Source organism: Megalobrama amblycephala, linkage group LG13, assembly GCF_018812025.1.
Source record: "Megalobrama amblycephala isolate DHTTF-2021 linkage group LG13, ASM1881202v1, whole genome shotgun sequence".
NCBI lineage: Eukaryota > Metazoa > Chordata > Actinopteri > Cypriniformes > Xenocyprididae > Megalobrama > Megalobrama amblycephala.
Window position 1 is genome coordinate 16,512,331 of NC_063056.1, and position 27,677 is coordinate 16,540,007.

The window sequence follows — 27,677 nt, forward strand, 5'->3', positions numbered from 1 at the left end:
CGCCTACTATCCTAACCAGAGATACAGGGGAGTACTCTGGGTTTGGGCCACATTCCAAGCTCGGAGACCTTTTTTATTTTTTCCTCTAAAATATTTGGATTTTTGGAATTTTTTGTGAACTGCCCTTTTTGGACTGTTTTTGTTGTTGTTGTTATTTGAGAACTGTATGTTGCTGTTTTTGCTTCAGCTGTGAATTTTTGTTGCTTGAGCTTTTATTAAAATAAAATTCTGCATTTCAGCTTCTCCTAAGTGTGTCTTACTACTCATTTCACCATCCTTCAGTGGCTCAAGGATTGAGAGTCTGTCTATCATGCTGGAGACCAGAGTCATTGCTGTAACACTGATGTATAGAAAGTTCATTGAACATCATTTATTTGCATTTATTACATTTATTTATTACATTTATTAAAGCATTTATCAAACAGAAATCTTTTTTAACATTATAAATGTCTTCACTGACATCAATTTAATGCATCCTTGATGAATAAATGTATTAATCTCTTTCTTTTTTGATCTTACCACAAACTGATCTTATTTCAAAATTGATGATGATAATAATAATAATAATAATAATAATAATGATAATAATATAAAATAATTGTTTCTTGAGCAGCAAATTGGCATATTAGAATAATTCCTGAAGGATCATATGACCATGAAGTCTTAAGTAAGGATGCTGAAAATTCAGCTTTGCCAGCACAGGAATAAATACATTTTTAATTTCTTAAATTTAATTATTTTTTTCATTTAAAATTTATTTAAATTTATTAAAATATAAAACAATTATTTTAAATTGTATTTACTTTGTTCAAAAACATTAAAAAATTAAAATGTTTCCAAACTTTGATGTACTGTATGGCAATGGTTCCCAAAGTCGGGGTCGCGACCCCCGGTGGGTCGCGAGACAGTGAGGAAGGGGTCGCGAGATGATTTCCAGAAATCAAAAAAAAAAATAAAATAATAATAATAATAATAATAAAATAAAAAATAATTAAACGATTAGAAATAGTATATTCTATCAATAATTGTCACAAAATACTAAAAATAGTAGTTAAATTAAAAACAAAAACCATGCAAATAAAAAAAAGCCATCAACCTTTCGATTTTCCTTTCGCTTGGCCGTGACTCCTGAGGTGATTACGACAGATTAATGACATAGTAGCAACAGCATCAGCTGCAGCAGGTCAGTTTACTGCAACATGTTAAACATTAAGACATGTGCACGTAATTCTTTAGGCTTTAAGCTTTGGATATATTATTTTTTGTCAAAATGAAACGTTGGTTAATATCGATCAAAAAAGAAAACGCAGGGAGGCAGCGGAGGAGAGCGGAGAAGCACACGCTTCACATGTGCCGCGTTTGCAGTGCGCAACTGATCCATGGCTGTGTATCACAAACACAACATTTACTTATTTTTATTTCAAATCCAAAAGTTGTTACTGAATATGGCTTGTCAGCACAGCGATTCTCTTTGTATAGGCCTACACTATATTTCATAGATGTCACGTTTAAACGCACTATATTTAAACGTTTTATTCATTTCATTACTTTATATTTATCTGAAGTAATACTTTAGATTTATATATTGCTCACGCAAGTGGCAAAACATTTAAACGTAAGCTTTATGTTAAAATCAAAAACGTTTTTTAAAAAAAAAAAAAACACTTAAAATAGACAAAAACAGGCGACTCTCGTCTTTTCTTTCCTTTTAAATCTTTTTACAATAAATCCCTCAGGTCATAAAGAACTGTTTTTCCACCTTCAGAGGCGAGTGCTATTGTTTATGTCTCCTTGTTCACCTAAATGCCTGGTAAGGTGTTATTTTCCTTGCTTTACCCGAGGCAGCCGTGTTTAAACTGTGTAACAGAGACTTTGAACTATATGAATCTATGATGAAATTACTAGTTTTTTCGCGTCAATACATGTTTATTTTAATGCGAACAGTGCGCTGTCGTTTTAATTCAGCGCTGTGCAGCACAGCAAAAATAGACTCGGCGCGTAAATGATCGCTGCACTGCTGCAGACGCACCGCTCCTGGAACGCACTGCCGGACCGCATCCGCGTGCAGTGTGAAATCCGTTAATATGGGCACAGAAAAAAATGCGCACTGCAAACAGAGTATGTGTGAAACATGCGTTAGTGCGTGTTCGCCTTTGTGCACAACTCGTTAACCACCTCCGAGGATAGTGGGGGTCGCGAGTCACTGGCATCGTTATTTTGGGGGTCGTGGGCTGAAAAGTTTGGGAACCCCTGCTGTATGGTATACTGTATGTCTTCTATAACATAATACTGCAATAATTCTGAAATGTGTTTGATTATTTGATAAGAAAATGTAAGATATAAGATATTGAATGTAAGCATTGTTTATGTTTTGGTGCCATCTCCCACACAACTGGTCACCTCATGGAGTCTGACCCAACATCGGGCCTCACTGCCGTCCGAGTCAGGTCCCCCTGCTCCGCCTCGCTGCCCCATGCCGGGTACGTCTGTGGTGTCGTTGGTCCCGCTGGCTCAGAGTCTGGAAACTTGGTTAATGCTTCCCAGCCCATCCCGCTGGCTCATCCGCACAATCAGACTCGGCTATGCGATTCAGTTCACCCAGCGTCTTCCAGTGTTCAGGGGTGTTCACTACACTCGTGTTTCTGTGAATGATGCCACTGTACTTCGGGTGGAGATTGCTGTCCTCCTGGTGAAGGACGCGATAGAGCCGGTCCCTCTAGCCAATATGAAGTCAGGGTTTTACAGCCCCTACTTCATTGTACCCATGAAAGGCAGCGGGTTACGGCCTTGAATCTTGAATCTGCTAGTCCTGAATCGGTCCCTTCACAGGCTGCCGTTCAAGATGCTAAAGCAGAAATGCATTTTCGAATGCATCCGTTCCCAAGATTGATTTGCAGCGATCGACCTGAAGGATGTGTACTTTCATGTCTCTATTCTGCCTCGACACAGACTACAGTTTGCATTAGAGGGTCAGACATATCAGTACAAAGTTCTACCCTTCGGGCTGGCCCTGTCGCCCCACGTCTTTACCAAGGTCATGGAGGCAGCCATTGTTCCCCTCAGGGAACAGGGTGTTCGCATTCTCAGTTATCTCGATGACTGCCTCATTCTGGCTCACTCGTGAGATCAACTGTGCGAACACAGGGATCTGGCGTTAGCTCACCTCAGCCGGTTGGGTCTTCGGGTCAACTGGGACAAGAGCAAACTGGACCCTGGGCAGAGGATCTCTTATCTTGGTATGGAACTGGACTCAGTCAGCCATAAAGCGCTCCTCACCAAGGAGTGCATCCAGTCAGTGTTGAACTGCCTGAGTTCACTTATGAGCAGGACGGCGGCACCACTGAAATTATTTCAGAGGATCCTGGGGCATATGGCATCCGCAGCCACAGTCACGCCGCTCGGATTGCTTTATATGAGTCCGCTTCAGCTATGACTTCACGGCCGAGTCCCGAGATGGCCATGGCAATGTGGCACATTCTGTGTGGTCATCACACCGAGCTGCCGTCGTACCCTCACTCAGTGGTCGGACCCTTTGTTCCTGCAGGCTGGAGTTCCAATGGAACGAGTGTCCAGGCATGCTGTGGTCTCCACAGATGCTTCCACCACTGGGTGGGGAGCCACGTACAATGGGCATGCAGCAGCAGCCTCCACTTCCGGGAGAATGGAGACTTCATCCCTAGGTGGTCCAGTTGATTTGGCAGCGTTTTGGGACCACATAGATAGGTCTGTTTGCCTCTCCGGACACAGCCCATTGCCAGTTGTTTTACTCCCTGACTGAGGGTACTCTCGGCATGGATGCACTGGCACACAGCTAGTCCCGGGACCTTCGCAAATGTGTGTTACCCTATGGCACCCGTGTCCGGACCGCTGGAAACTTCATGTCTGGTCCCTGGATGGGACAAGGAGGTTCTAGGTGGTCTACCCCAGTCGGTTATAGACACCATCACTTCTGCTAGAGCTCCTTCTATGAGGAACCTCTATGCTCTGAAGTGGAACCTGTTCATCGAGTGGTGTTCTTCTCACCAGGAGAACCCCCAGACTTGCTCGATCAGGACTTGCTTTCCTTCCTGCAAGAAGTGTTGGAGCGAAGGCTGTCTCCCTCCACCCTTAAGGTGTATGTTGCCACCATTGTGGCACATCACGACGCGGTTGATGGTAAGTCAGAGACTTTCAGTGGGGTGTACTCATTTTTGCATCACCCTGAATAAGTTAAACAGATGTTATATTAAACTTAGTATTGTCAACATTTTGGAAATTGTTTTTGTGTTCATTGAGATATTGTTTAAAATGTTACTTTTCGAAGGGGGTGTACTCATTTATGCTGAGCACTGTATACATATATATATATATATATATATATATATATATATATATATATATATATATATATATGTGACCAGTCACGGAAAGTAGGGACACAAGTCGGTTCTGGGGCATTTTGAGTTATTCACAGATTCTGAAAGTGTAGTGTCCAAGCTTTCCAACGATGTGTAACACATGGAAATCTGATAATATTTGGAGAAGTTGTAGCCATTTGAAGGTAGGCACTTAAGAAAGCTCTATAGGGAGAAAAACGCCTCTAAAGTTGCAGTTCTCGCCTGTTCTCACCTGCTGGGAGTTACAATAGGGCTCATTTACATCTCATTTAGATAAGCCATACCGCCTGTAAAGCTCCCCCCTGTTAATGTGGGGACACATTTCAAGTGAGAGCAAGGTTACATCGTGTTACCTTGTAAAATACATTGTTACAGTTTTCATGTGTCAAACACAACTGTGCAAAAAGCTTTTTTTTTTGCATTTATTTTTGGCCATATGACAGAGGTCTGATTCTATTTGTCATATTTCTGTTCTGCATAAAACTAAAGAATATTCGGTACATCCTATACTGTATTCTAAAATGATCTGATATTAACTTTTGCATGGATTTTATTGAAAAGAGCTTAGGCTCATGTAACCAGTCATTTCACAGTGTGTCTGTGAAACGCTGAGGTACCGTAGTAGTTTTGTGCGCGCGTGAACATCATGGCAACGTACAACACAAAGTAACTCACGTTTTAAACACTTAACGTAATGCGTAAATGCAAGTAACTAACGTAAATCAAGCATAGTCCACGAAGTGTTGGTGAAATAACACATTATTGGACCGGAGAGAATAATATGGAATTTCTTCCAGAAAACTTCTTGCACAAAATAAATTCAAGCACTTTCAAGGATCTGTATCTATGTATGTTTATTTTCAAAAACTTTCCAGGGCATGAGTATGAATCCAAGTATGTACCAAAAGTACCACTTTTACTTGGTAATAGCAGCATAAGACAAAGGTCTTTGTGACACAGTCCAATGATATTACATTCGCGGTCTCTTCTGTGTTGTGACCCTTGGCGCTGGGCATGTGATGTATCTTGCCTCGTCAGCACAGAATGGCCTGATTTTTTCATACAGATAGGTCTGCCTGTCAATGTTCAGTCCAGGTGGGGCCAGGACAGAAAGACCGTCGATAGAGGGCAGATCTGCTCCGTCGCACAGTAGCTAATATTCGACAGGTTGTGCATCACAGTGAGTTTTTGCAAGCACCACACCTGGTCTCTTGGCATCAAAGCTGTGACAGAATAAGCACATACGACAATTTAAACATGGCAAAGTATTTTCTCATAAAATACTGTCATGTGTATGTTGTTACTATGTTATATTTTATGTACACAATGTGAAAGTTTCAATATAAGTACCTGAAGTGCTGATAACTCTTGATCTGTGGGAGTCTACGGAAGTGGTGAGTCAGATGCTGCTGCCATTAGAAGGTCTGGACTAAAACTTTGCCCTCTGCCGTTCCAACAAGCTGTGGGATATTGAGGTGACTCACAGGAGAGCTGTTTTCCACAACCTGATGACAAAAAAGAGAAGAGAGGAAAAAAAAATCTTCAGTTAAATGTTTAATTGAAGCAGAACAGAAAACAGCACTGAAGTCATTAAAGCAAAGTAAAGTTAAAGTACCTCAGCGATGTCTGCCAAAGTGTTGACTCTTGTCTTCATGTAGGCTTGCTTGATGAGTCCAAAGCCACAGTCAGGGGAAAACTTGGTGTGGCCAGCAATAAGGAAGTGGATTTCAATTTTATCGTGAAGCTTGTGTCCAACCCGCCAGGCAAGGTACCAGAGCATGAAGTTGTTCTTGTTCTGCCCACTACAGTTGTCACAATGAAGATCCACCTCTGTTTCTCCAACTCCAAAGTTGCCGAAGAAATGATGCATGTAGCTGATGACTTCATTGCTTCCCTTAGTAGATGACATGCCTTCATCAATCAGGTAATTCACCTGTTTCTGCAGCCCTTCACAGGAAACACCAAATAGGCCACATTTCCGTGGGGTCAGGAAGTACATTGGTCCTGGCTGGAGAGGGTTTGAGGGAAAGTGTAACTGTTGGAGACAGAGGGAGAGAGGGAACTTGGATTAGATTAAATAAAATTTGTGTATATTCATAACTGTCTAATAAAGATAAAAATTACTATATTGATGCTATTCTGCATTTATCATTTATCTGCATTTATCAGGCTGCTTATTCTCATGCACCAAATCGCCCTTTAAGGGACATTAATAAAGTAAAGTAAATGTGTGTGAAGTATTACCTGCTGAGCAAAATCAAAACTGTAATGCATCCTAATCTTCTTGCTTGCTGGTAGGGACGGTCCAAAAGACAGGTTAGAGCCAGAGCAAATCTTTTTGCAGGCAGCAGTCATGTCGTTGTACACAGCCCTCTCTTTCTGCACAAGGGAAAGATGATCTTGTTGCTTCTTTACTGCTTCAGACTTTCTGTCATCTGGGAGGTTTGCACTTCGTATCAGCTGCTCATTATTGCTTTGGCACTGCCAGCAGAGATCTGTGCGTGGCCGGCAACTTTTGATGTGTGGGAGAAGTCAGTCCCACAGTGCTTTGAAGCTGGTTTTACAAACTGCACGCTCACCTGAAAAACAGATATGGCTTATGGTTAATTGTATTGTAATTGCTAATAGTGCTTCACATTATTTCACATTATAAGCACTCAATTCTAAATCAATGTTTACACATACCAAGCTCCTTAGCAGACTTCACGTAGAGACGCCACACTGAGGCCTTGGACACATGAGTTGGCAGCAACTTCACATGCCAATCCTTATGCCCAGGCTGTCGGCCAGGCAGCATGATGGCATTGTCTTCTGCATAGTAGTCCACAACTCTGTTGATATCCTCAGGCCTGATGAACCTGGCTGGCGGACGTGGCAGTGAGTGCTTCTTCCTCAAACGTGGTCTTGCGCCATTCTCCTCATAGTGTTTGACTATATCAGCCAGGGTGTCTTTGCCAGTGCTGAAAAAAGGAGAAAAAACAAGGAAAAAACGTTTAACATCATGCTAACAGGCATCTTGTCACCTATATCAGAATGCATTGTACAAATTATAGGTCAAATTATTGAGTCAAAGGATTTAAAAAAATCCTGTACATTAAACTCTTCATAAATACTTTTACTTTTGACTTATAACGCACATTTTGCGGCTACGGATACTTTTACTTTTACTTAAGTAGGAATTTAATCTGATACATTTACCATTACGTTAGAAAATCCTTGTTAAGAATGTAGCACTTCCTCCACCACTAGCTAAAATGATTAGCATCACATTCAATTCAAGAATGCTAACTGGCAGGTTTACGTGGGCTAAGTCATTCACACCAGTCAATTCAAGCAATTGAAGCATTATTCAAATTAATAGCAGATGCTAACATTACCATCTAAAAGCCCATTATAGTAATGGGGCTTTTTGGCAAGTGATACGATGCGAACGATTACAATTAAAACGACAGTCCTGAGCTAGCTAATAACAATAGACACATGAGAAAACGTGTACGTGTTCTTAGAATGAACACAAAACGACAAACTTTGATGTTAATGGAAACTCACCCCATAAGAAACAGAAAAGTATTCTTGCAGATCTCGTTGCCTCCAATGAAATAAGTCGTTCGGGCACACTTTCTCTTTGTCGGTGTCTTCTTTGTGGATGTAACCATCTCCGAAGTTTGCACTGTGCGTCTGTTTGCCTCTAAATGTCCAATAATTCGCATGTCCTGCCACTCTTTTTCCGCAGCTAAAGAATCCAGCCGTATGTTGTACATAATATCTGGAGAAAGCTTCTGGCTACATGACTGTCTCCCATGCAGAGAGTTCTCTTTTCTCCTCGTGCAGCATTTACAGTCAAAGTTACGGATTTTCACCATTTCTCTGTCTTTATCCCCATCAAATGTTACTATCGATATAGCCTCTGATATCTTACGGTCCAACTCGTCTGACGCCAGTCCGATACATTCTTCCTCGTCTTCATCTTCGCTCAGTTGCAGATTAGGGATATTATTCAGTCTTATTATGCTGCTTTCATAGTCGCTCAGATCGTCTTCAGAATCAGTGAGCGCTTGTTCATAATCATCCGGCTTTTCGAAGAAGTACTTCAAAACATTTTCGGTGTAACGGCCACGGTTCAGCTCGTCTGCGATATTCTTTGCGACGTCCATCTTCACTGAATTTTGATATCAGAGCCGGTCAGAGCGCTGCATAAATAAGTAGCCACGCTTCCCTTGGAGGGCGGGAAGAAACAAAAGAAACAAAAGCCGGCGTATCCGATTCCAGTATGGAAATACACACAGACAATGACACGCCCCTACTGCGAGATAGAATCCCAGAAAAACAAGCCGATTTCAACCTCAAAATGTATGCTTTTAAATAAACCAATACTGCTATCTCAAACACGGAGAGGCTTCTTCGTGATCTCAACTAACAGATTCTGCAAAAAAACGAAAATCACCAATTTTGAAAAAAAACACTTCTTTCTCATTTTGCTCGATAGTTGTGCTGCCGACTTGTGTCCCTGGTTTTCGTGACGGGTCACATATATACATACATACATACATACATACATATATATACACATTGTCATTGTATATGTTGAAATGAATGTCAGTCATTTAACATTTTTAATCTTATACAGTTGGCAAATATTGCTTAATTGTCTCGTGTAAGAAACTGTAGTCTGCCTCGACCCAGATTCCACTCCAAAGTATATTTTAGAATGAGCTCATCCCCAAAATGGCTTAATTATCATAGAGAAGAATAAAGTCAACAGTTATATTGTTTATTTACCATTTGGATTGATCACATCCTGAGCAAATGGTCATCAACTGTAGAATGGGAATGGGTGTGGGACACAGAGAACCATCTCAGACAATGAGGTGTCACAACTTCATTAACATACAGACCACAGCTGTTACAACAGGAGCAGTTACATTTACATGAAGAGTGGTAAACTGTAACAAGATAAAAGGTTTGGGTTTGGGTGTTCTGGGTTCATTCCAACGCAGATGAACCCAAAGTGCTACATGTACTTTGTCACTGCTTTGCTGCAATAAACCTCATCAAGATCTTCAACGTCCTCATGGTTTTTTCTTACACTCGTCACATTCAGTTGCTTACGATCTTGCCTCGGCTCGCAATCTCAAAAGCACCATGCAGCTCAGCTTCTGTGAATCCTGCCTTCTTCAATTTGATTCCCTATTTCAAACATTTTGACACTGATGCGCACTTTTAACTTCATCAATCAGCGCTTTCAACACAGAGATGGTCTGATCATGTTAAATTGATTAGAATTTGACTCACGTGGCTGCGCGGGCCATTCGTCTGGGCCTAAAAGTCTAAAGTCGCTGACAAGCACGGCTGAAGTAGAGAAGGGCGATGCAGCATCTCGTCTCTCTTCAGGGAACCAAGGTTACAGTTATAAATGAGATGCTCCCTTTCAAGGGAACTCGCGCTGCATCAATTGATTCTGTGGGAACGTTTATACCCATGCCACCATAATGCCAAGTACCTGTCTAGTGTGAAATCGTGAAACGCAGTAGGATGAGAGTGCCTGTGTCCCTAGAGTAGAGTGGAGTAAAGTCCAGGTCATAAAACCTCACAAATGTGTGTGGTGAGGACCAGCCTGCCACATCACAGACAACTTGAAGTGAAACTCCTGACAAAAGAGCCTTAGAGGCAGCCATACTCCTAATAGAGTGGGCTCCGACTGACATAGGCGAAGGTTGTCTGGCCGACCCATAAGCAAAAGAGAGTCTCAACTATCCACTTGCTCTTTCTCTGCTTTGACGCTGGAGACCCTTTGCTATGAGACCCACAACATATAAACAGATGTTCAGATTTATGCCACAGGGCAGGTCTGTGGACATAAGCATCAGACGCCTGAACTGGGCATAGCAGATTGTTTTTTTCCTGGTTTGGAGGAGGACAGAAGGCTTGCAGTACAATAGATCAAGCCACATTAGTGGGGACCTTAGGAACGTACCCTGGCCTAGGGTGAAGGAAGGCCTTTTCCATGCCGGGTGCAAATTCCAAGCATGAAAGGGCAACCGACAGAGCTTGCAGATTTGCTACCCTTTTAAGAAAAGTGATAGCTAAGAGGAACAATGTCTTGAGAGTCAAATACTTGACTGGAACCTCTTTAATAGGCTCAAAAAGAGCCAGGGACAGGACTTGGAGCACCAAAGCCTAAGCCTCAAAGTGCCATGGAGGAAACGTGTAACCAATGGGTCTCTCCCTAAAGACATTCCACCCAAAGGAATGTGGTAAACAGCTATGGCCACCGCATAAACCTTTAAAGTGGACGGAGATAACCATGCAGTGAATCGCTCCTGCAGGAACTCCAGCACTGTACCAACAGGGCAGTTAACTGGGTCCAGCTGATGACCACTACACCAAGCACTTAAAACTCTCCACTTCAGGGCATAGCATACAATTTCCTTGTGGAGGGAGCTCTGGAGTGAAGGATAGTCTCAACAACCTCAGTTGAGAGACCAGAGTCTATGAGATAGGCCCCCTCAGAGGCCAAGCCCACAGTTTCCATAGTTCTGGGTGGGGGTGAAGTATTGAGCCCCCACCCTGAGACAGTAGGTCCTTTCTGACCAGACTCTCCAAAGGAGAGCTGTCAAGGAGAGACACAAGATCCGAGAACCATACTCTGCCTGGCCACCACGGGGCTATCAAGATCCTCCTGTTCCATAACCAGAGCATGATCAGGGCCCACAACTGTGGGTAGGACCCCAATAAATCTGGGAGGGCAAGACCTGAACTGAATAGCGTAATCCTTTTCGACTGTGTGCAAGATCCACTGAGATATATTTGTTAGTAGCTTCTACGCTGCCCTAAAATCTACTAAGGGAACCAGCCTCTCAAGACTGCCCTCTGATGTTTTCAAGCAACCACTTCGGTGCCCTGAAGTGGCGCACCGGCAGGGAACAACCAAACTGGAAGCTCTGGAACCCTCCTCAGAGAGTTTCCATGCGGACATTGAGATATGTACTCATCGGAAACCACTGCGCCCTGAAGCACACGAGATGGCGGGATTGGCAGAACAGCATCTTAAGGGCACCGAGGGGAAATGGGCACCATATACTGCGGTGTTGACCACTTCAACCCCAGTGGGGACTACACACAGAGGTCTGACACTACTGGCATCAGGACCTCTTCCCCACAGCCTTCTTGGTGATAATGACGGTCCTCAGATCCGTCCTACCCCTTGAAGGCTGTAGATGAGAATGCCTCCCAGGAGCTTGGTAAAAGATGATCAGTTTTTGCACCCCACGATGTAAGGAACTGGCTTTGGATGTTTGGGACTGCTTCCACTCAGCAGCCCTGGAGACATGAGAGTGGCGAGGGAGGAGCTTCTGGAATGCCTCCGCCTGCTTACTGGCCTCCTGGAACCTCTCGATGACTGTGTTGACAGCATTGCTGAAGAGGCCAGGGGGTGCTAGCAGGATGTCCATAAGGAGGCTTTTATCTTTCTCTTTAAAGGCACTAAGATTTGACCAAAGGTGCCTCTCCGTGGCCACTAGGACTGCCATAACACAACCACTGGCCATCTCCTTGGTGGCCGGGAGAGAAAAATCTGTGGCCCAATGCAACTCTGAAACTGCGTCAGGGCCAATACCCCTGTCTTTATCAAGGTCGCCTAGCAAGTCAGCCTGGTAGGCTTGCAGCAAGCCCAAAGTATTGAGGCAAGCTGCAGTCTGACCAGATGCTGCATGTGCTTTGCCCACCAAAGCTTGTTCTGACTGGCTTGGTGGGCAGTGTCGGGGCCTTTAGGGATGATGGAGTCTGAGGGGAGAGATAGCTGGCTAGCATCTCTTCCACCTTAGGCATCGCCCCATATCCATGTTCTTTATGGCCAACAATAGTGGAATAGTGAGATGTTTGTACAAAATGTATTGTGTAGGAGACCGGTTTCTTTCATGATCTCGACACCTCGGTGTGGAGATTAGGAAAAAATGGAAGGCCCCAATGCTGAGGTTGTGCTTCACGACGCAATCAGTCAAAGCATTCCCACAGCATCAATCGACGTAGAGCGAGTTTTCTTGAAAGCATGCAAGCGCATAACACCCCTGATGTGTTTTCTGACCAGACAAGCACATGGTGGCCCCTGAAATTTTTGAGAGCAAGAAAGACAAACAGCATTTCCTGGTGATTGATATGCCAGGATAGGTGGTGTCCCCTCCACAGACCTTGAGTTGAGCAACCGTCTTGTGATGACAAGGCACTCCCAGCACAGGACCATGGGATAGGAACAACAAATTGTCGATGTAGTTCAGAATGCGGGTGCCTTGTGCTGCCTCCACACATTTGGTGAAAGTGCAGGGTGATAGAGCTAGGCCAAATGGAAGAACCAGATATTGGTATGCTTCACCCCCCAAAGCGAACCTCAGGAACTTCCTGTGTTGTGGAAGGATGGATACATGGAAGTATGTGTCCTTGAGACCTATCATGACAAACCAGTCCTCACACGTGATCCGTAACACGATTTGTCTCAAGGTTAACATTTTGAACTTAAGCTTCATGACTGACTGGTTCAGATGACACAGATCCAAAAGGGGATGCAACCCCTCATCCTTTTTTGGAACGATAAAAAAAAGCTGTAGAAACTGGTTTCTTTTCAGAAGGAAGTACAGGTTCTATGGCTCCCTTCTCCAACAAAGTTTTTACCTCTTGTTCCATAACCAGAGCCTACCTCTGTAGGCCCTTGGCATCAGGACCTCTTCCCCACAGCCTTCTTGGTGATAATGACAGTCACTAGACCCGTCTTACCCCTCGAAGGCTGTGGTTGAGAGGGCCTCCCCGATCCCCCTTCTTTCTGGGGGGGAACTTGGGTAGTGACGCTCTGCTTTTGTGTGGCAGCTGGCTTAGATGTTTGGGGGTGCTCCTGCTCAGCATCTCCTGAGGCCTTTTTTTTTCCTTGATAGAGCTAAAATTTAAGTAGTGATGTTGCCTCGGCTCCCTAAGGAGCTTAGTTCTTCTTGCTATTTTCTCCACTGCTGCATTAGTGATTTTTGCCTCGGCTCTTGCAGGAGCCCAGTTCTTTGGGCCTTTTTCTCCACTACCACAGCAGTGATGTCGCCTCGGCTCCCGCAGGAGCTCAGTTCTTCTGGCAAATTTCTCCACTGCCACAGCAGTGATGAGCTTAATATTTCTGTCTTATTTAATCCACAGCTGCAGCTGTGATGTCGCCTCCGCTACCGCAAGAGCCCAGTTCTGCCTAAACTCGCCTTCACTGCCGCAGCAGTAATGTTTTCATTCAGTGTTGTGAGAAATCTCCCAGTCCTTCAAACTAACTCTCCAAACAGCACGATAAGCCTGCGCATTGCAATTTTTGGGATTATCAGTAATGTTCCCAGCTGCTGTCCTGCATTGGTTAGCAATTTTTGCGGAGTACTCTGGGTTCGGGCTAAATATAGAGCTCCTCGGACAGCACGCCAAATACGCATATTATTACACATACTATTATGCATACTATTTACTATCTGATTAAGTGTGAACTCATGAAATTATGTTTTATTAACAAAGTTTGGGAGGAGCAACGTTAAATAATCTGACTAATCACCATGTCATTTCAGCCAGCTGTCAACAATCAATAATCAACATATCTACCCAATCAGCATGCATAAGGGCCTATATATAAATATAGTCGACTCACCCATATTCCGTGACAGTTTTTTCAGCATCCCTCCACCACGCCATGTCCTCACACTCGCCTTGTTACTTTCCTAACCAGAAATATGGGGGGAGTACTCTGGGTTCAGGCCAAATACCGAGCTCAACATCTGTAGTAGCGTAGGCTGTAGGGCGTATGACATATGAATAGCTTTTGATGGGATCGACGCGGGTTCGAATCCGCCTTTTGCTGAACTCACTCTTCTCCCTTTTCCTGTCACAAATCAGATCAGAAAGGCATTTATTGTTAATAAAAATGAAGAAAATACTTGAAAAGTTGAAATAAAGTGCCTAACAAGTGTTTATAATAAAGTATTTATTGAGTTGTTTTAATACTTACTGTTGTGTGTGCACTTGGATGGGTGAAATGCAGAACGCAAATTCCGAGTATGGAATGCGCTATTGTACCACTTTGGCAATAATAACTGGTATATGCATTTACAGAAGATACATGTTACTAGTGCCATATAACTATATTTTTATTTATTATATAATATTTATTTTATTTTATTTTATTTTTTTTATAAAATCCATAAAAGTTGCAGTTGTTACATTAAGTAATTTATTTCTACCTGTCTGTTTTTGGTCGAGGTAAGGGGAATGGAATGGCAAAATACCTAAATTTATCCCATATTTATCCCTTTGTTGTTTTTGGAACAATGGTATTTCAGTTATTCTCATATTTATCTTTTGTCTTTCTCTTCATGTCTCAGAATGATGACATGGTAACTACAGCCTGTATAACAACCTGAACTCTGTTCAGGTCGAAGTGATCGGCGCTTGTATGGATTTTTCCTGAACAACACCATTCCTGAAACAGAGTCAACTTGTTTGTCAAACTAGAAGATCCAAAGCAACATGTTTAAAAACTAAGTTGTTGTGAATGCTGTCAAATTCTCTGTTTCTGTTATTGCATATTTATTATTACTTATTGGTCAAGATCAAACCTATTCATATTTACTGTAATATAGAATGAACTAAAAACATGTGAATGCAGACGAAGTATTTGTTTAGTCCACTACTGTTCTGTTACTCTCACCATCTAAAGTGGAAAATCTGATCCGGGCACCGAAAGGCTGCAGAGAGCAGACTATGATCTGTATGTCTCCAACTGACTTGGCAGTCCGCATGGACAAAAGTCAATGCTGGCTGAAACTGGAAGCAGGATCCAGAAACAAAGCACTGGATTTCAGTGTGCAAGGTATAGTGTATCTGTATGACACATAAGAGATGTAAAAATAAATAAAATAATAATGAAGTCCTTAAAAAATGTTCATAGAAGAAAATTAAAGGGTTTTGAAATAAAGATTAAAAAACACTCCCTCACACCCTGTTTGCACTGACAAAAAATTAACCCTCATGCTGTGTTCAGGTCAATTTCACCCAGAGAGGATATTCTTTTCCCCGAAAATGCTAGTTAACGTTATCGCATTGGACTAAAACTTACTGACTTCACTACTTTTTAACTATTTCCTAAAAAAATTTTTAGAACACTTTGTTATACTTGTGATGTTCCCGGTCAACTTATCTGAACCTATGCACCCATTTTTGACCCCCCCCAAAAAAAAGCATGCGTGGGTAATTTTTTGCCTGGAAAATCCAGCCTTACCACTGTACCAGCGGATGAGTCTGGTCGCCATTGAATCAATTCGATTTCTAGGGCAGAGCAAATCAGAGCAAACAGGAAGCGGAGTAAACCAATCAGAGAAGGGTGGATATGACGTTCGCAAAGCAACGAGCGACTTAATGTGTTTTTGGTCATTTAAAACTGAATTCACGGCTGAATAGAACAAACTCTCGGGTCTCGCGTGCGGCCATCTATGTTGATATTGAAGGGACTTTCGCCGCACTAGAGTGACGCTGTTTGCGTCACTGAAATAAACGAATCTGATTGCACAGTACGGGTTGGAGTTGACTTGAGGCGCGACGGAGGGCGGACTGACCAGACTGATATATCTTGTAGAAGATATATCATTCTGGACTTGCCAGGCAAGGTAATTTTGGCAATATTGAATAAAATTTTAAAATATTGTGTACAATTTATCACACTAGTGTGCTTTAATGTTTAACCAGGAAGTTTGTTTTGAAATGCTTTTATCTTGTACAAAATGGGCCAAAGTTCAAGCTTGTGGTGTTCCTGGTCAAAAATGACCAGCCTACAAAAAATAGCTTATAAATCTCACTGTGGCAGGGGGGGGGCGTGGTTCAGCGAAGTCTGCAGCAGGAGAGAGCGTCGGGAGACGCGTGGTAAATGAGTGGGTTAAGTGTAAATCACGAACACCTGTTTCTTATTCCAGTAATTGGCGCGGAGACAGGATAAAATGCCAGGAGAAACAGGAGTGTGTGAGAGAGAGAAGGACTGCTGACTGAGAGACACTGGGACTGAGCTGGAGAGCACTACTGGAGTGAAGCCCGTCTGTGGATTGTTTATTGTGCGTTGCACAGACTTTTGTTTGGACATCTTGTTATTGAAATAAAGACTCAGTCAGCAGTCAAAGTCGATCCTGTCCTCTTCCTTCCCTACGAACTTGAACTTATTACCCTCACGTTATGATATATTATCACAAAGTATTGAATTCAATCTTTTCGTCTGCTTGTTTTCTTTCAATTAGGGCAATTTTGTTATTTATTTTTTAAACTGATTGATTGTAGGCTTCATTGATCTGAACTTATATTGGTAAAAAAAAAAAAAAAGACCATCCATTGAAACTGAATGGGGGAGATTAAAAATAAGAGAAATATTTAGTGTTCAGGAGCATGTCATCATGTCCATGTTCATATATTTACATGTGTGTTTGCAAAGATAAAGGCCTCGGATGCTTAGATACATGTGTAATTTATTGTCATTTTGACAATGTCCCTATGTCTCCTCCTGCACTGCAGTGCTAAGAGCGTCGCTCTGTACTGAAGCTCTGTGTCGGTTGCATTCAATTAGTTTACAACATGCATACTCACACTACAATGCACAGACATACACACTTTCATGTACACAAACTACTTTGAGTATTAGAGCCTTTGTTTTTCACAATGATAAACTCTTATCTTCAAATCAATGAGCCTCAGATTAATGAGGCCTACAACCAATCAGTTCCAAAAAATAAATACAAAACCTGTTCTAATTGAAAGAAAACAAGTTGACAAAAAGATTGAATCCAATATTTGATGATAGTATAATAAGTGATTTATAAGCAATTTTTAAAAGGCCAGGAACACAAAATGTGTTACAGTGTTTTCAACACTGCACAAGGGTTAAATATCTTGACAAAAGTCTATGACTTCCCAGGTGAAAAAAGTACATTTCAAAAAATCAAAAATATTTTCACGCACTAGTTTTGTACTTAATATACAAAAAAATCTTCTTTAGTACTTCTTAAGATAATCTTAAGAACATCTAAGTGTACTCAGCTGTGCTATTTTGAGACACCATGAAATATGAACTTAAATGTACTTTTAATATACTATCTCTGTATTTAAAAAATATATTTATTTACTACTTGTAGTACACTCAAATGTACTATACACTTACATGTTCTTAAGATTATCTTAAGAAGTACTAAAGAAGAATTTTTAGTATAGTGAGTACAAAATTTAAGTACATTATAGAAATGTAAGTTTTTTTCACCTGGGTTAACACTATTTGATTGTGTCAGGCTGTACCCTGCTCTGACTATAAAATTTTGTGGCAAAACATTTTATTCTGGTTGGTTATGAACGAATTCTAATGTTCAAAAAGCCTGATGGGTCCTATGGAGCTTGGTTAGACCATCTGACAATACCTGATAAAGTTGATGTGCATTTATATGCCAAAAAATATGCCGTCATACAAATGTGACCTGTTTTTGAAAATCAGTGCTGCACTTGCCATATCCCATATCTATTTTACCCAATATAATGTTTTTGTTTGTTTGTTTGTTTGTTTGTTTGTTTTGAATACCAAATGATTTGAAGTAGCTTCTCAGTTTTTGTAGGTTGACTGCGCTGGTGGTGAAAGTGTTGTCCCTTGTGGCTGAATGCCAGGTAGAAACTCTAGAAAGGTTAATTTCACAGGAGGACATCCACCAAGCAGTCACATATCTGACTGAAACACAGAGCTCATATGGGTCCTTCAATGATGCTAATCCAGTCTATCACAGGGAAATGCAGGTCTGAATGCCTTCCATGATTTGCCAGTAAATCAGGGGGTTTTGGAAGCTTTACCCTGTCAAACATGGCAAAATAATATAAACAGGACTTACATTCATGTGGTACTGCAATAAATATGCTGATATTCAGTGTTTCTGGGAGGTATTGGAGGAGTTGAGCAATATGCTTCTTTAATAGCTTTTGTCACGATAGCCCTCTATCATGCCCTCCCTTCCTTGGACAGAGAAATAACTGATGTGGTAAGAACCGGCAATTGCATAATTTACTGTATACTAGCCTCAAAAAGTATTTGGACACTCCAAGGTTTCTCGGGGGAACACAAAACCCTGAATGCAAGTATGAGGGGAACGCAAAAAATACACACACATATATATATATATATATATATATATATATATATATATATATATATATATATATATATATATATATATATATATATATATATATATATATACAAGGTTTTGAGCCATTTTGTCTCCAAAACTCCATGTTTCATAGGACTCATACCCAAACACTGTGTATCACAAGTGCAATGCTGTACAAGTTGAGCAATTGAGCAAGTTAACTGTCACGTATGCACAAAGACAAGATGGTAGGATCCAAGTGCAGCATTTATTGGGTAATCCAAAGGCATATATCAAAAACAGGCAAGGGTCAAACTCCATGGGAACAGTCCACAAAAAAAAAAAAAAAAAAAAAAAAAAAAAACCTCATGCCGGTGCAGGGGAGGAGTAGACTGGAGTGGAGGTCCAGGGCAGGCTCAAAAGCCATGGCGGGTCAGGAGCCGTGGGCAGCCATGGCGGGTCAGGAGCCGTGGGCAGCCATGGCGGGTCAGGAGCCGTGGGCAGCCATGGCGGGTCAGGAGCCGTGGGCAGCCATGGCGGGTCAGGAGCCGTGGGCAGCCATGGCGGGTCAGGAGCCGTGGGCAGCCATGGCGGGTCAGGAGCCGTGGGCAGCCATGGCGGGTCAGGAGCCGTGGGCAGCCATGGCGGGTCAGGAGCCGTGGGCAGCCATGGCGGGTCAGGAGCCGTGGGCAGCCATGGCGGGTCAGGAGCCGTGGGCAGCCATGGCGGGTCAGGAGCCGTGGGCAGCCATGGCGGGTCAGGAGCCGTGGGCAGCCATGGCGGGTCAGGAGCCGTGGGCAGCCATGGCGGGTCAGGAGCCGTGGGCAGCCATGGCGGGTCAGGAGCCGTGGGCAGCCATGGCGGGTCAGGAGCCGTGGGCAGCCATGGCGGGTCAGGAGCCGTGGGCAGCCATGGCGGGTCAGGAGCCGTGGGCAGCCATGGCGGGTCAGGAGCCGTGGGCAGCCATGGCGGGTCAGGAGCCGTGGGCAGCCATGGCGGGTCAGGAGCCGTGGGCAGCCATGGCGGGTCAGGAGCCGTGGGCAGCCATGGCGGGTCAGGAGCCGTGGGCAGCCATGGCGGGTCAGGAGCCGTGGGCAGCCATGGCGGGTCAGGAGCCGTGGGCAGCCATGGCGGGTCAGGAGCCGTGGGCAGCCATGGCGGGTCAGGAGCCGTGGGCAGCCATGGAGGGTCAGGAGCCGTGGGCAGCCATGGAGGGTCAGGGGCCGAAGCCATAGAGCAGTTGAGCCCAGGCGGCGCTGAAGGACCGGCGGGAGATGGCGGAACCAGCGGCTCCGCCGACCGAAGCGCAGCCGGGGCTCCAGAAGGCCGCAGTTGAATAAGGACGACAGACAACAAAGTGAACACCAGGGGGAGTGAGGAAGCCAACTGGAAACGAGGGACGGAGGGACGGAGCGGAGACGGAGGAGTGCAGTCCAGAGGGGAGGGCAGGCTGACGAGGGACCAAGGTGTGAGCGGAGGCAGGATGGAGACTTGTGAGGCTAGAGGACTGATGGGCCATGGTGGAGACGAGGGAGGTTGGAGCCAGGGTGTAGGTAAATCGCCCAGAGGTCCGAGGTAGAGATCTGGGCGAGGGGGCTTGAGGTGGAGGTTCAGTGCAAACACAAAAGGATGGAGGTGGGAGAGGGAGGCAGGGAGGGTAAACAGTCTTAGGGCTGGAGACTTCTATAACACAGTTCATAATAGCGGCTGGCTCGGCGGCGGCTGGAGCTGAGGGCTCGGCGGCGGCTGGAGCTGAGGGCTCGGCGGCGGCTGGAGCTGAGGGCTCGGCGGCGGCTGGAGCTGAGGGCTCGGCGGCGGCTGGAGCTGAGGGCTCGGCGGCGGCTGGAGCTGAGGGCTCGGCGGCGGCTGGAGCTGAGGGCTCGGCGGCGGCTGGAGCTGAGGGCTCGGCGGCGGATGGAGCTGAGGGCTCGGCGGCGGATGGAGCTGAGGGCTCGGAGAGAGTTGGAGCGATAGGCTCGGAGAGAGTTGGAGCGATAGGCTCGGAGAGAGTTGGAGCGATAGGCTCGGAGAGAGTTGGAGCTACTTGCTCGGCGGAGACTGGAGAAGCTCGCTCGGCGGCGGAGACTGGCGCTGCTCGCTCGGCGGCGGAGACTGGCGCTGCTTGCTCGGCAGCGGAGACTGGAGAAACAGGTTCGGCGGAGACTGGAGATACGGGTTCGGACCAAAAGTCAATTAGCCAGACCGCATCCTCTAGCGGTTTGCGCAGGGTTGGAGCGGCAGGCTCGGAAAGGGCTGGAGCGGGCTCTGGAGATACTGGAGCGGGCTCTGGAGATACTGGAGCGGGCTCTGGAGATACTGGAGCGGGCTCAGTGACGGCTGGAGAGGGCTTAGCGGCAGGTTTTTTCCTGCTCCTCCGCTTTCCGGACCCAGCAGGAGAGTGTGGGCCCAGCGTGGGGCAGGAAGGAAGTTCACCGGAGGGGTAAGCGGAGGAATACAGAGGCTGACTAACTGGCCCAGCCGACCGTGTTTCTGGACGGACTGGAGACCAACACTCATCCACATAGAATTTGGAATTATTCAAAAACAAAATAAAATTGATAGTTTCGTTTAAGGAGAGACGATAATCAGGTTCATTTAAACGGAGAGTGTTGTCGTCCAGACCATCCAGAAACAGGGCGATTAAATTAGCATCGGGCCAGTCAGTCAGATAAGCCAGCTCAATGAACTCCTCCACATACCTCTCCAGTGAACGACCAACCTGAAGAAGCCCGATGATTTTCTCAGCCGCTGTCATAGTCTTGGGAGGCATGGGAGAAGCTGAAGCCCGGGAGCTGAAGAAAGCTTCCATTTCTTTTTTCTTTCTCTTTGTGGAAATCCGGACGGTATTGGTCCGTTCTTCTGTTACGTGTAGCTGGTCAAGAGATGAGGCAGATGCGGATTTCCACAATAATATAACACTTTAATCAAACAAGGGCAAGGAACGCCAACATACACATTAAACAACATACAGAACGGACAAGGAGTGAAGGGAGTGAGTGCATATAAAGGTCAGATAATAGAGTCAGGTGCAGGTGATGAGTGATGATGAGGAGCTGACGAGGGAAGTGAGTGCAGGTGATGAAACAGGAGGATCATGGGATTTGGAGTCCAGGGGAACAAGGGATCTGTAACAACCACATTTATTGTATGAATTTCATAATAAAACTGACAGAATTTGAAAGCTGAGACTTTGTTTCATATTAATAGTACCTGCTCTGTCTTGACTGTCGGCACGTTGTCAGGGTCCTATGCTGTGATGTTTCTCTTTCGAGGGATCTCAACACTGGGTCTCAATAGGGCTGAGCGATAAACAATATCATATTGAGATATCATTTATGTTGTTAAAGGCCCGCTGAAGTGTCTTGGAACGCGCAGCATTATTCAATGCGTTGACGTAATTTCAACTGAAACAGGAAGACCAGGTGATATATCGAACAGCCCTGCCCCTTTTTTAAAATAGCCAATAGCGTTTCGTTTATCACAGCTCGGCCAGAGCCGTTAAACTCAGTAAAACCTCTGTTTCCTTTTAATATCTAACCGTTTATCCTCCTAATCTCCTCTATCTCACTTTAAAGGTCCCGTTCTTCATGATCCCATGTTTCAAACTTTAGTTAGTGTGTAATGTTGTTGTTAGAGTATAAATAAAATCAGTAAAATTTTAAAGCTCAAAGTTCAATGCCAAGCGAGATATTTTATTTAACAGAAGTCGCCTACATCGAACGGCCAGTTTGGACTACATCCCTCTACTTCCTTCTTTAATGACGTCACTAAAACAGTTTTTTGACTAACCTCCGCCCACAGGAATACACAAGAGTTGCGTTTGTAGAGTGTGTTTGTCGCCATGTCGTCGAAACGCTGTTATTTTCATCCCGCAGTCCAATCACCGGGTCTGATTCCGGCTCAAATTGATAGGGTAAAATTAAAGACATGTTTACAATAACACTGAGAGCGTGCATCTCCACGTCATGGTAAGAGGCGTGACCTTTCCGGGCAAGATGCGCTAAACTGCTGTCGAATCACAACACAGGAACCGCTGGCACAATCAGAACTCGTTACGTATTTCTGAAGGAGGGACTTCATAGAACAAGGAAGTCATCAGCCCGTTTTTATGACAGTGGAAACAGCGGTATACAGATAAGCAAATTATGTGAAAAATACTGTGTTTTTTTACACGCGAAACATGAACACATGTTATATTGCACACTATAAACACAATCAAAGCTTCAAAAAACCACGAAAAACGGGACCTTTAAAATATAGCATTCTGTGCAGAATTTAAATGGGTCCGAGACCTTTCGTGGTCTGAGCCGACTCACGGATATGATCCGCTCTGTGCTCTCGTGTCTATGGGCCAGAGCAGACTGTGCTCATGCTGCAGCGGTTCACGTTATACTAACGTGAAAACGGACTCCATCGTCAATGGAAAGCATATTTCCATCTGATACACAAACTCACACACATGACACTCTGTGTTTTCAGCATCTGCCTTCTCAATGTATAAGGGCATGAACTTCATCTCCAGAGCTGCTTTGAGAGTCACTTCACAAGCTTTTCACATTTAATTTGAGAAAAATTACCGTCAAATACACACTGAAACTGAAACTAAAACTGAAAGATCTGACAAAACATCATAATAAAAGTTTGGTTTAACTTTAATTATGACAGAAATGTATCACTACTGTACACTAAAATGTACTTCTCAACGTAATAATATTATTTTTAAGGAATATCATACAACCTAGATATTTTTTCATCCATTTAAAAAAAAAAACTGTTCTGTTGTGCAGCATATTATTTGACAAAGCATAAAAATGCAATGTTTTTGTCACATACTCAGAATAGGACAGACAGGTGAGTAAGTTTCGACAGGTTTATTTAAGCAGAGAATGGAGCTGAATGGGAATGCAGCACAGGTGAGTCTGAACAAGCAGATAGTCTGATGGTTGGTAATTCTTGCTTCTGTTTCAGGGGTAGTTATATAGAGAGGCAGCTCTGGCTGAACCACTCAGGAATAAAGGAGAAAGACAAGTTGTTCCTTTTGGATGCCCGGCTTTCCCCTCCTAGCCTTTTCAGCGATGCAGTCAATTCTGCAATTCCAGGAGGCCAAAAGGTCCTGCACTGTAAACCCAGATAGTACTACTAACTTATAAAGATTGAGTATGCTGCAATTAAAGTCTGTTAAAACATTGATGCAACTTAAAACATTACATTATATTTTCTGAACGAGAAGTTTAGTTTTAGTTTTGTGTAGCTCAACATTTTTAAGTGAACCCTTATACTTAAATTATTTTAAAGTTTACTGAGCAATATAAAGAGATGTCATTCATGTCACCTCATTGCCAATGTTACCGATGTAACCGACATTATCAGAAGAGTTCATTCAACATTAAACTGAGTAAAAGTTCCCAGCATGCTTTGCGTAACACACTGTAAGGGGGAATAAATGTTGGAATTGAGTGTTATTTTGTGTGTTTTTGCACAAGATTAATACAGAGGAAGATGTGTTATTGTTTAATTTTCTGTTATTTTGGTATGTAAAGGTGTTTCTGTGATGTTTTGGGGTTACCACCGTGGTGAAGAGTAGTGCCTGTGAATAGGTCAAGAATGGGCTGTGAAACATCAAGGCTGTATATACTGCATGTTGATTAATATTTCATGCAAGTAAATAGTGATAGTGATTAGGGGTGTGACGAGACAGGTATCTCACGAGACGAGACGAGACTCGAGATTGAGTTCACGAGACGAGACGAGACAAGATTTTTACACACAATTTTTAAGAAATCCTCGATGGTGAAATACATGACTAGAAAAAATATTCTGCACGTGTATTTGAAATGTTTTAACTAATCATCTTGTAATGAATGTCATTTCAGTTCTACTTTCTGAGTATGAATTATCATATGCAGTAAAAGACAACAATACTCAAGCACTGTAAAAGGTTTTGTCACTAACTTTTTTGTCACTAACACTCAACTGACTGACTTCTCTTCTGTATGATTTCAGTCTCCTCAGATCTTACTGTACATGATTTATGAGCTTCTACAACTTTTGACCTCTTAACTGAACGCCTTTCCACAAACTGATCATAGAAATAAAAACAGTATAAGTAAAAATGGTAACACTATACAATTAGGTCTCATTTATTAACATTAATGTATTAACCAACTTCAACTAACAATGAGCAATATATGTGCTATAGTATTTATTAATCTTTGTTTATGTTAGTTAATAAAAATAGTCATTTATTGTTAGTTCATGATAGTTCACAGTGCATTAACTAATGTTAACAAATGAAACCTTACTGTTTGTGCTTATTAGGATTAAGAGAAAACTGTTATTCATCTTTTATGGTAGCCTAACACTTTACAATAAGTGCAACCATAATCACACTCTCTCAATATTCAAATAAGACCAAATTTTTCTCTGATACAGAGCTAAGAGATGGTTACAACTACACTGCCCAGCCTAAAATAGCTTTCATATTGAGAGATATTTGCATTTATCAGGGAGCCGCTTTCAAAATGCGGGTATTGAAATCGCGTTTGAATGCGCGATCGCGTTTACTTTCACTTTCAGCGATCGCGCGTAACTCTGTAAATATGGAGCGGCGGCGACCGTTATCCAACTTAATTAAATGTTTTTTATTTAAATACAAAGCAAAATGACAGTGGAGGCGTAATGTAAATGAAGCGGTGGCATATTCTTTCCTAATCACTCTAACACTCTGTCATGGCAACATCACGAGACTACTTTTCGCCTCGACGAGAAATCTCGTCACATATTAGTCTCGCGAGATCTCGTGCCACGAGATCTCGTCACACCCCTAATAGTGATATAAGATTATTCAATATTTCAATTAAATTGTAATTACTGAATTTGTATAGTAGAATTTTTTTTTAAGTTGTTTACTTAAATGTTTTGAGTATTCTGAACTTCTTGGGTTTTTCAACCACTGCATCAAAATAATAAAAATAAAAAAACATTACATATGGTAAACAATAGTTTTAAAGGTGTCCTCGAATGCTTTTTCACAAGATGTAATATAAGTCTAAGGTGTCTCCTGAATGTGTCTGTAAGGTTTCAGCTCAAATACCCCATAGATTTTTTTAAATTAATTTTTTTAACTGCCTATTTTGGGGCATCATTAACTATGCACTGATTTTTTCAGCCGCCGCCCCTTTAAATCGCGTGCTTCCTGCCACACGAGCTCTCGACTATATTACAGCGCATTTACAAAGTTCACACAGCTACTATAACCCTCAAATGGGTCTTTACAAGATGTTCGTCATGCATGCTGTGTGCATACATCGAATCATGTGAGTAAAGTATTTATTTTGATGTTCACATTTGATTCTCTATGAGTTTGAGGCTATGCTCTGTGGCTAAAGCTAACATTACACACTGTTGGAGAGATTTATAAAGAATAAAGTTGTGTTTATGAATTATACAGACTGCAAGTGTTTAAAAATGAAAATAGCGACGGCTCTTTTCTCCGTGAATACAGTAAGAAACGATGGTAACTTTAACCACATTTAACAGTACATTAGCAACATGCTAACGACACATTTAGAAAGACAATTTACAAATATCACTAAAAATATCATGCTATCATGGATCATGTCAGTCATTATTGCTCCATCTGCCATTTTTCGCTGTTGTTCTTGTTTGCTTACCTTGTCTGTGCACAGATCCAGACGTTAATACTGCCTTTCCTTGTCTAATGCTCGAACATGGGCTGGCATATATGCAAATATTGGGGGCGTACACCCCGACTGTTACGTAACAGTCGGTGTTATGTTGAGATCCGCGTGTTTTCCGGAAGTCTTTTAAACAAATGAGATTTACATAAGAAAGAGGAAGCAATGGGGTTTGAAACTCAATGTATGTCTTTTCCATGTACTGAACTCTTGTTATTCAACTATGCCAAGATAAATTCAAATTTTTCATTCGAGGGCACCTTTAAGTACAGTGGACTTAAACATTAAATAAAACTAAGATTAAAATAATTCAGTTTGACTTAATTGTTATTTATAATTATTCTTTACTTAAAAGATTTGAGTTGCTTTACTTTTTTGAGGTAATCTGTGTCTACAATAATTTTGAGTGCTCTGAACTTATGGGTTTTTACAGTGTGGGGGCTGCTGCCAGGGAGCTGCCCAAACCATCAACAAGAAGGAGAGTATCACATCTTTGAGTGACACATTTGTCAAGAAATGTAAACAATAAATACTGTTTTGTGGCTCTTTAATGTATCGTGACAGATCACTATATTGTCTCAGTTCAAACGGTACGTGAACCGATCATCTCTACCTACTAGTAATAAACATTAGAATGTATGTTGTTTCAACTTCAGAAAGACATCAATACACATAATTTTTTAAGATCAAGTCCACCGATGTTAATTATTAACTCTCCTGTGTTTGTTTGTTGGGTAAAAAGGTCAGATCACCTGTCAATCAAACTCGAAGGGCGAATTAGTCCCTCACACCTATAGTTTGATTATGTGTATTTATGCCCTGAGCTTTATTCTATTGCTTTGTCCGGTATTGTTGATGTGTATGTGGTTGTGTGTGTTTACTCCTTGTGATTCTCCTGCATTTGCCTAGTTGGATTTTGATTAAAGACTGTTTTTGTAGATATTCCTTTCATTTTGTGCTTCATTACAGCCACAGCCATGACAAAGGGACAGAGATAAATCTTTTTTTCTTTCTAGTATTTTAGACATTCTCTCCTATGACATTCCATGTAGTACCTACAGTATGTCTTCCATAACATGACCTCCTGATATCAAATATGTTTGATTATTTGGTAATAAGACGTAAGATATAAGATACTGAATACAAGCAATAAAGTTTTTTTTTTATTTGTACACTGCTGCATTAATTAGCAATGCCTGTATTTAACAGCCATTTAATTGTACATGATTGTTTTTCAACACAGTACTGTGTATGCTCCACAAGTATGTGCAAGACCTGATGATCATGTTATCCAGCATAATTTGAGAAAGTTCCAAAGAACTGTTTGTGCTTCAAATGAAGGCAAGAACATCTGACCTTTTGTTATAAGGAGTTGAATATAATGTATTTTTTTATTTAAAAAAAATGTAAATCTTCATTTTGTGTCAACTTTTCATAGTTTTAAC

At 42.6% G+C, this 27,677-nt stretch overlaps 1 protein-coding gene across 1 annotated transcript; it reads right to left on the reverse strand.

The window, feature by feature from the left end:
- Positions 1-5,216: 5,216 nt before the first annotated feature.
- On the reverse strand, positions 5,217-7,328 carry LOC125243337. Its single transcript, XM_048152922.1, has 5 exons — positions 7,062-7,328; positions 6,621-6,955; positions 5,992-6,411; positions 5,727-5,881; positions 5,217-5,599 (listed from the first exon to the last, which is right to left on the reverse strand). The coding sequence occupies exons 2-4, from the start codon at positions 6,729-6,731 to the stop codon at positions 5,792-5,794; spliced, it is 621 nt and encodes a 206-aa protein (XP_048008879.1). The 5' UTR covers positions 6,732-6,955; positions 7,062-7,328; the 3' UTR covers positions 5,217-5,599; positions 5,727-5,791.
- Positions 7,329-27,677: the final 20,349 nt, after the last annotated feature.

What these genes read in the sequence shown, in the direction of transcription:
- LOC125243337 (XM_048152922.1), bottom strand. Translation starts at nt 6,731, where the DNA reads ATGACTGCTGCCTGCAAAAAGATTTGCTCTGGCTCTAACCTGTCTTTT. An exon ending in GTTTTGATTTTGCTCAGCAG is followed by an intron (nt 6,412 to 6,620) that starts GTAATACTTCAC and finishes TGTCTCCAACAG; the next exon opens with TTACACTTTCCCTCAAACCC. An exon ending in CTTTGGCAGACATCGCTGAG is followed by an intron (nt 5,882 to 5,991) that starts GTACTTTAACTT and finishes TTTTGTCATCAG; the next exon opens with GTTGTGGAAAACAGCTCTCC.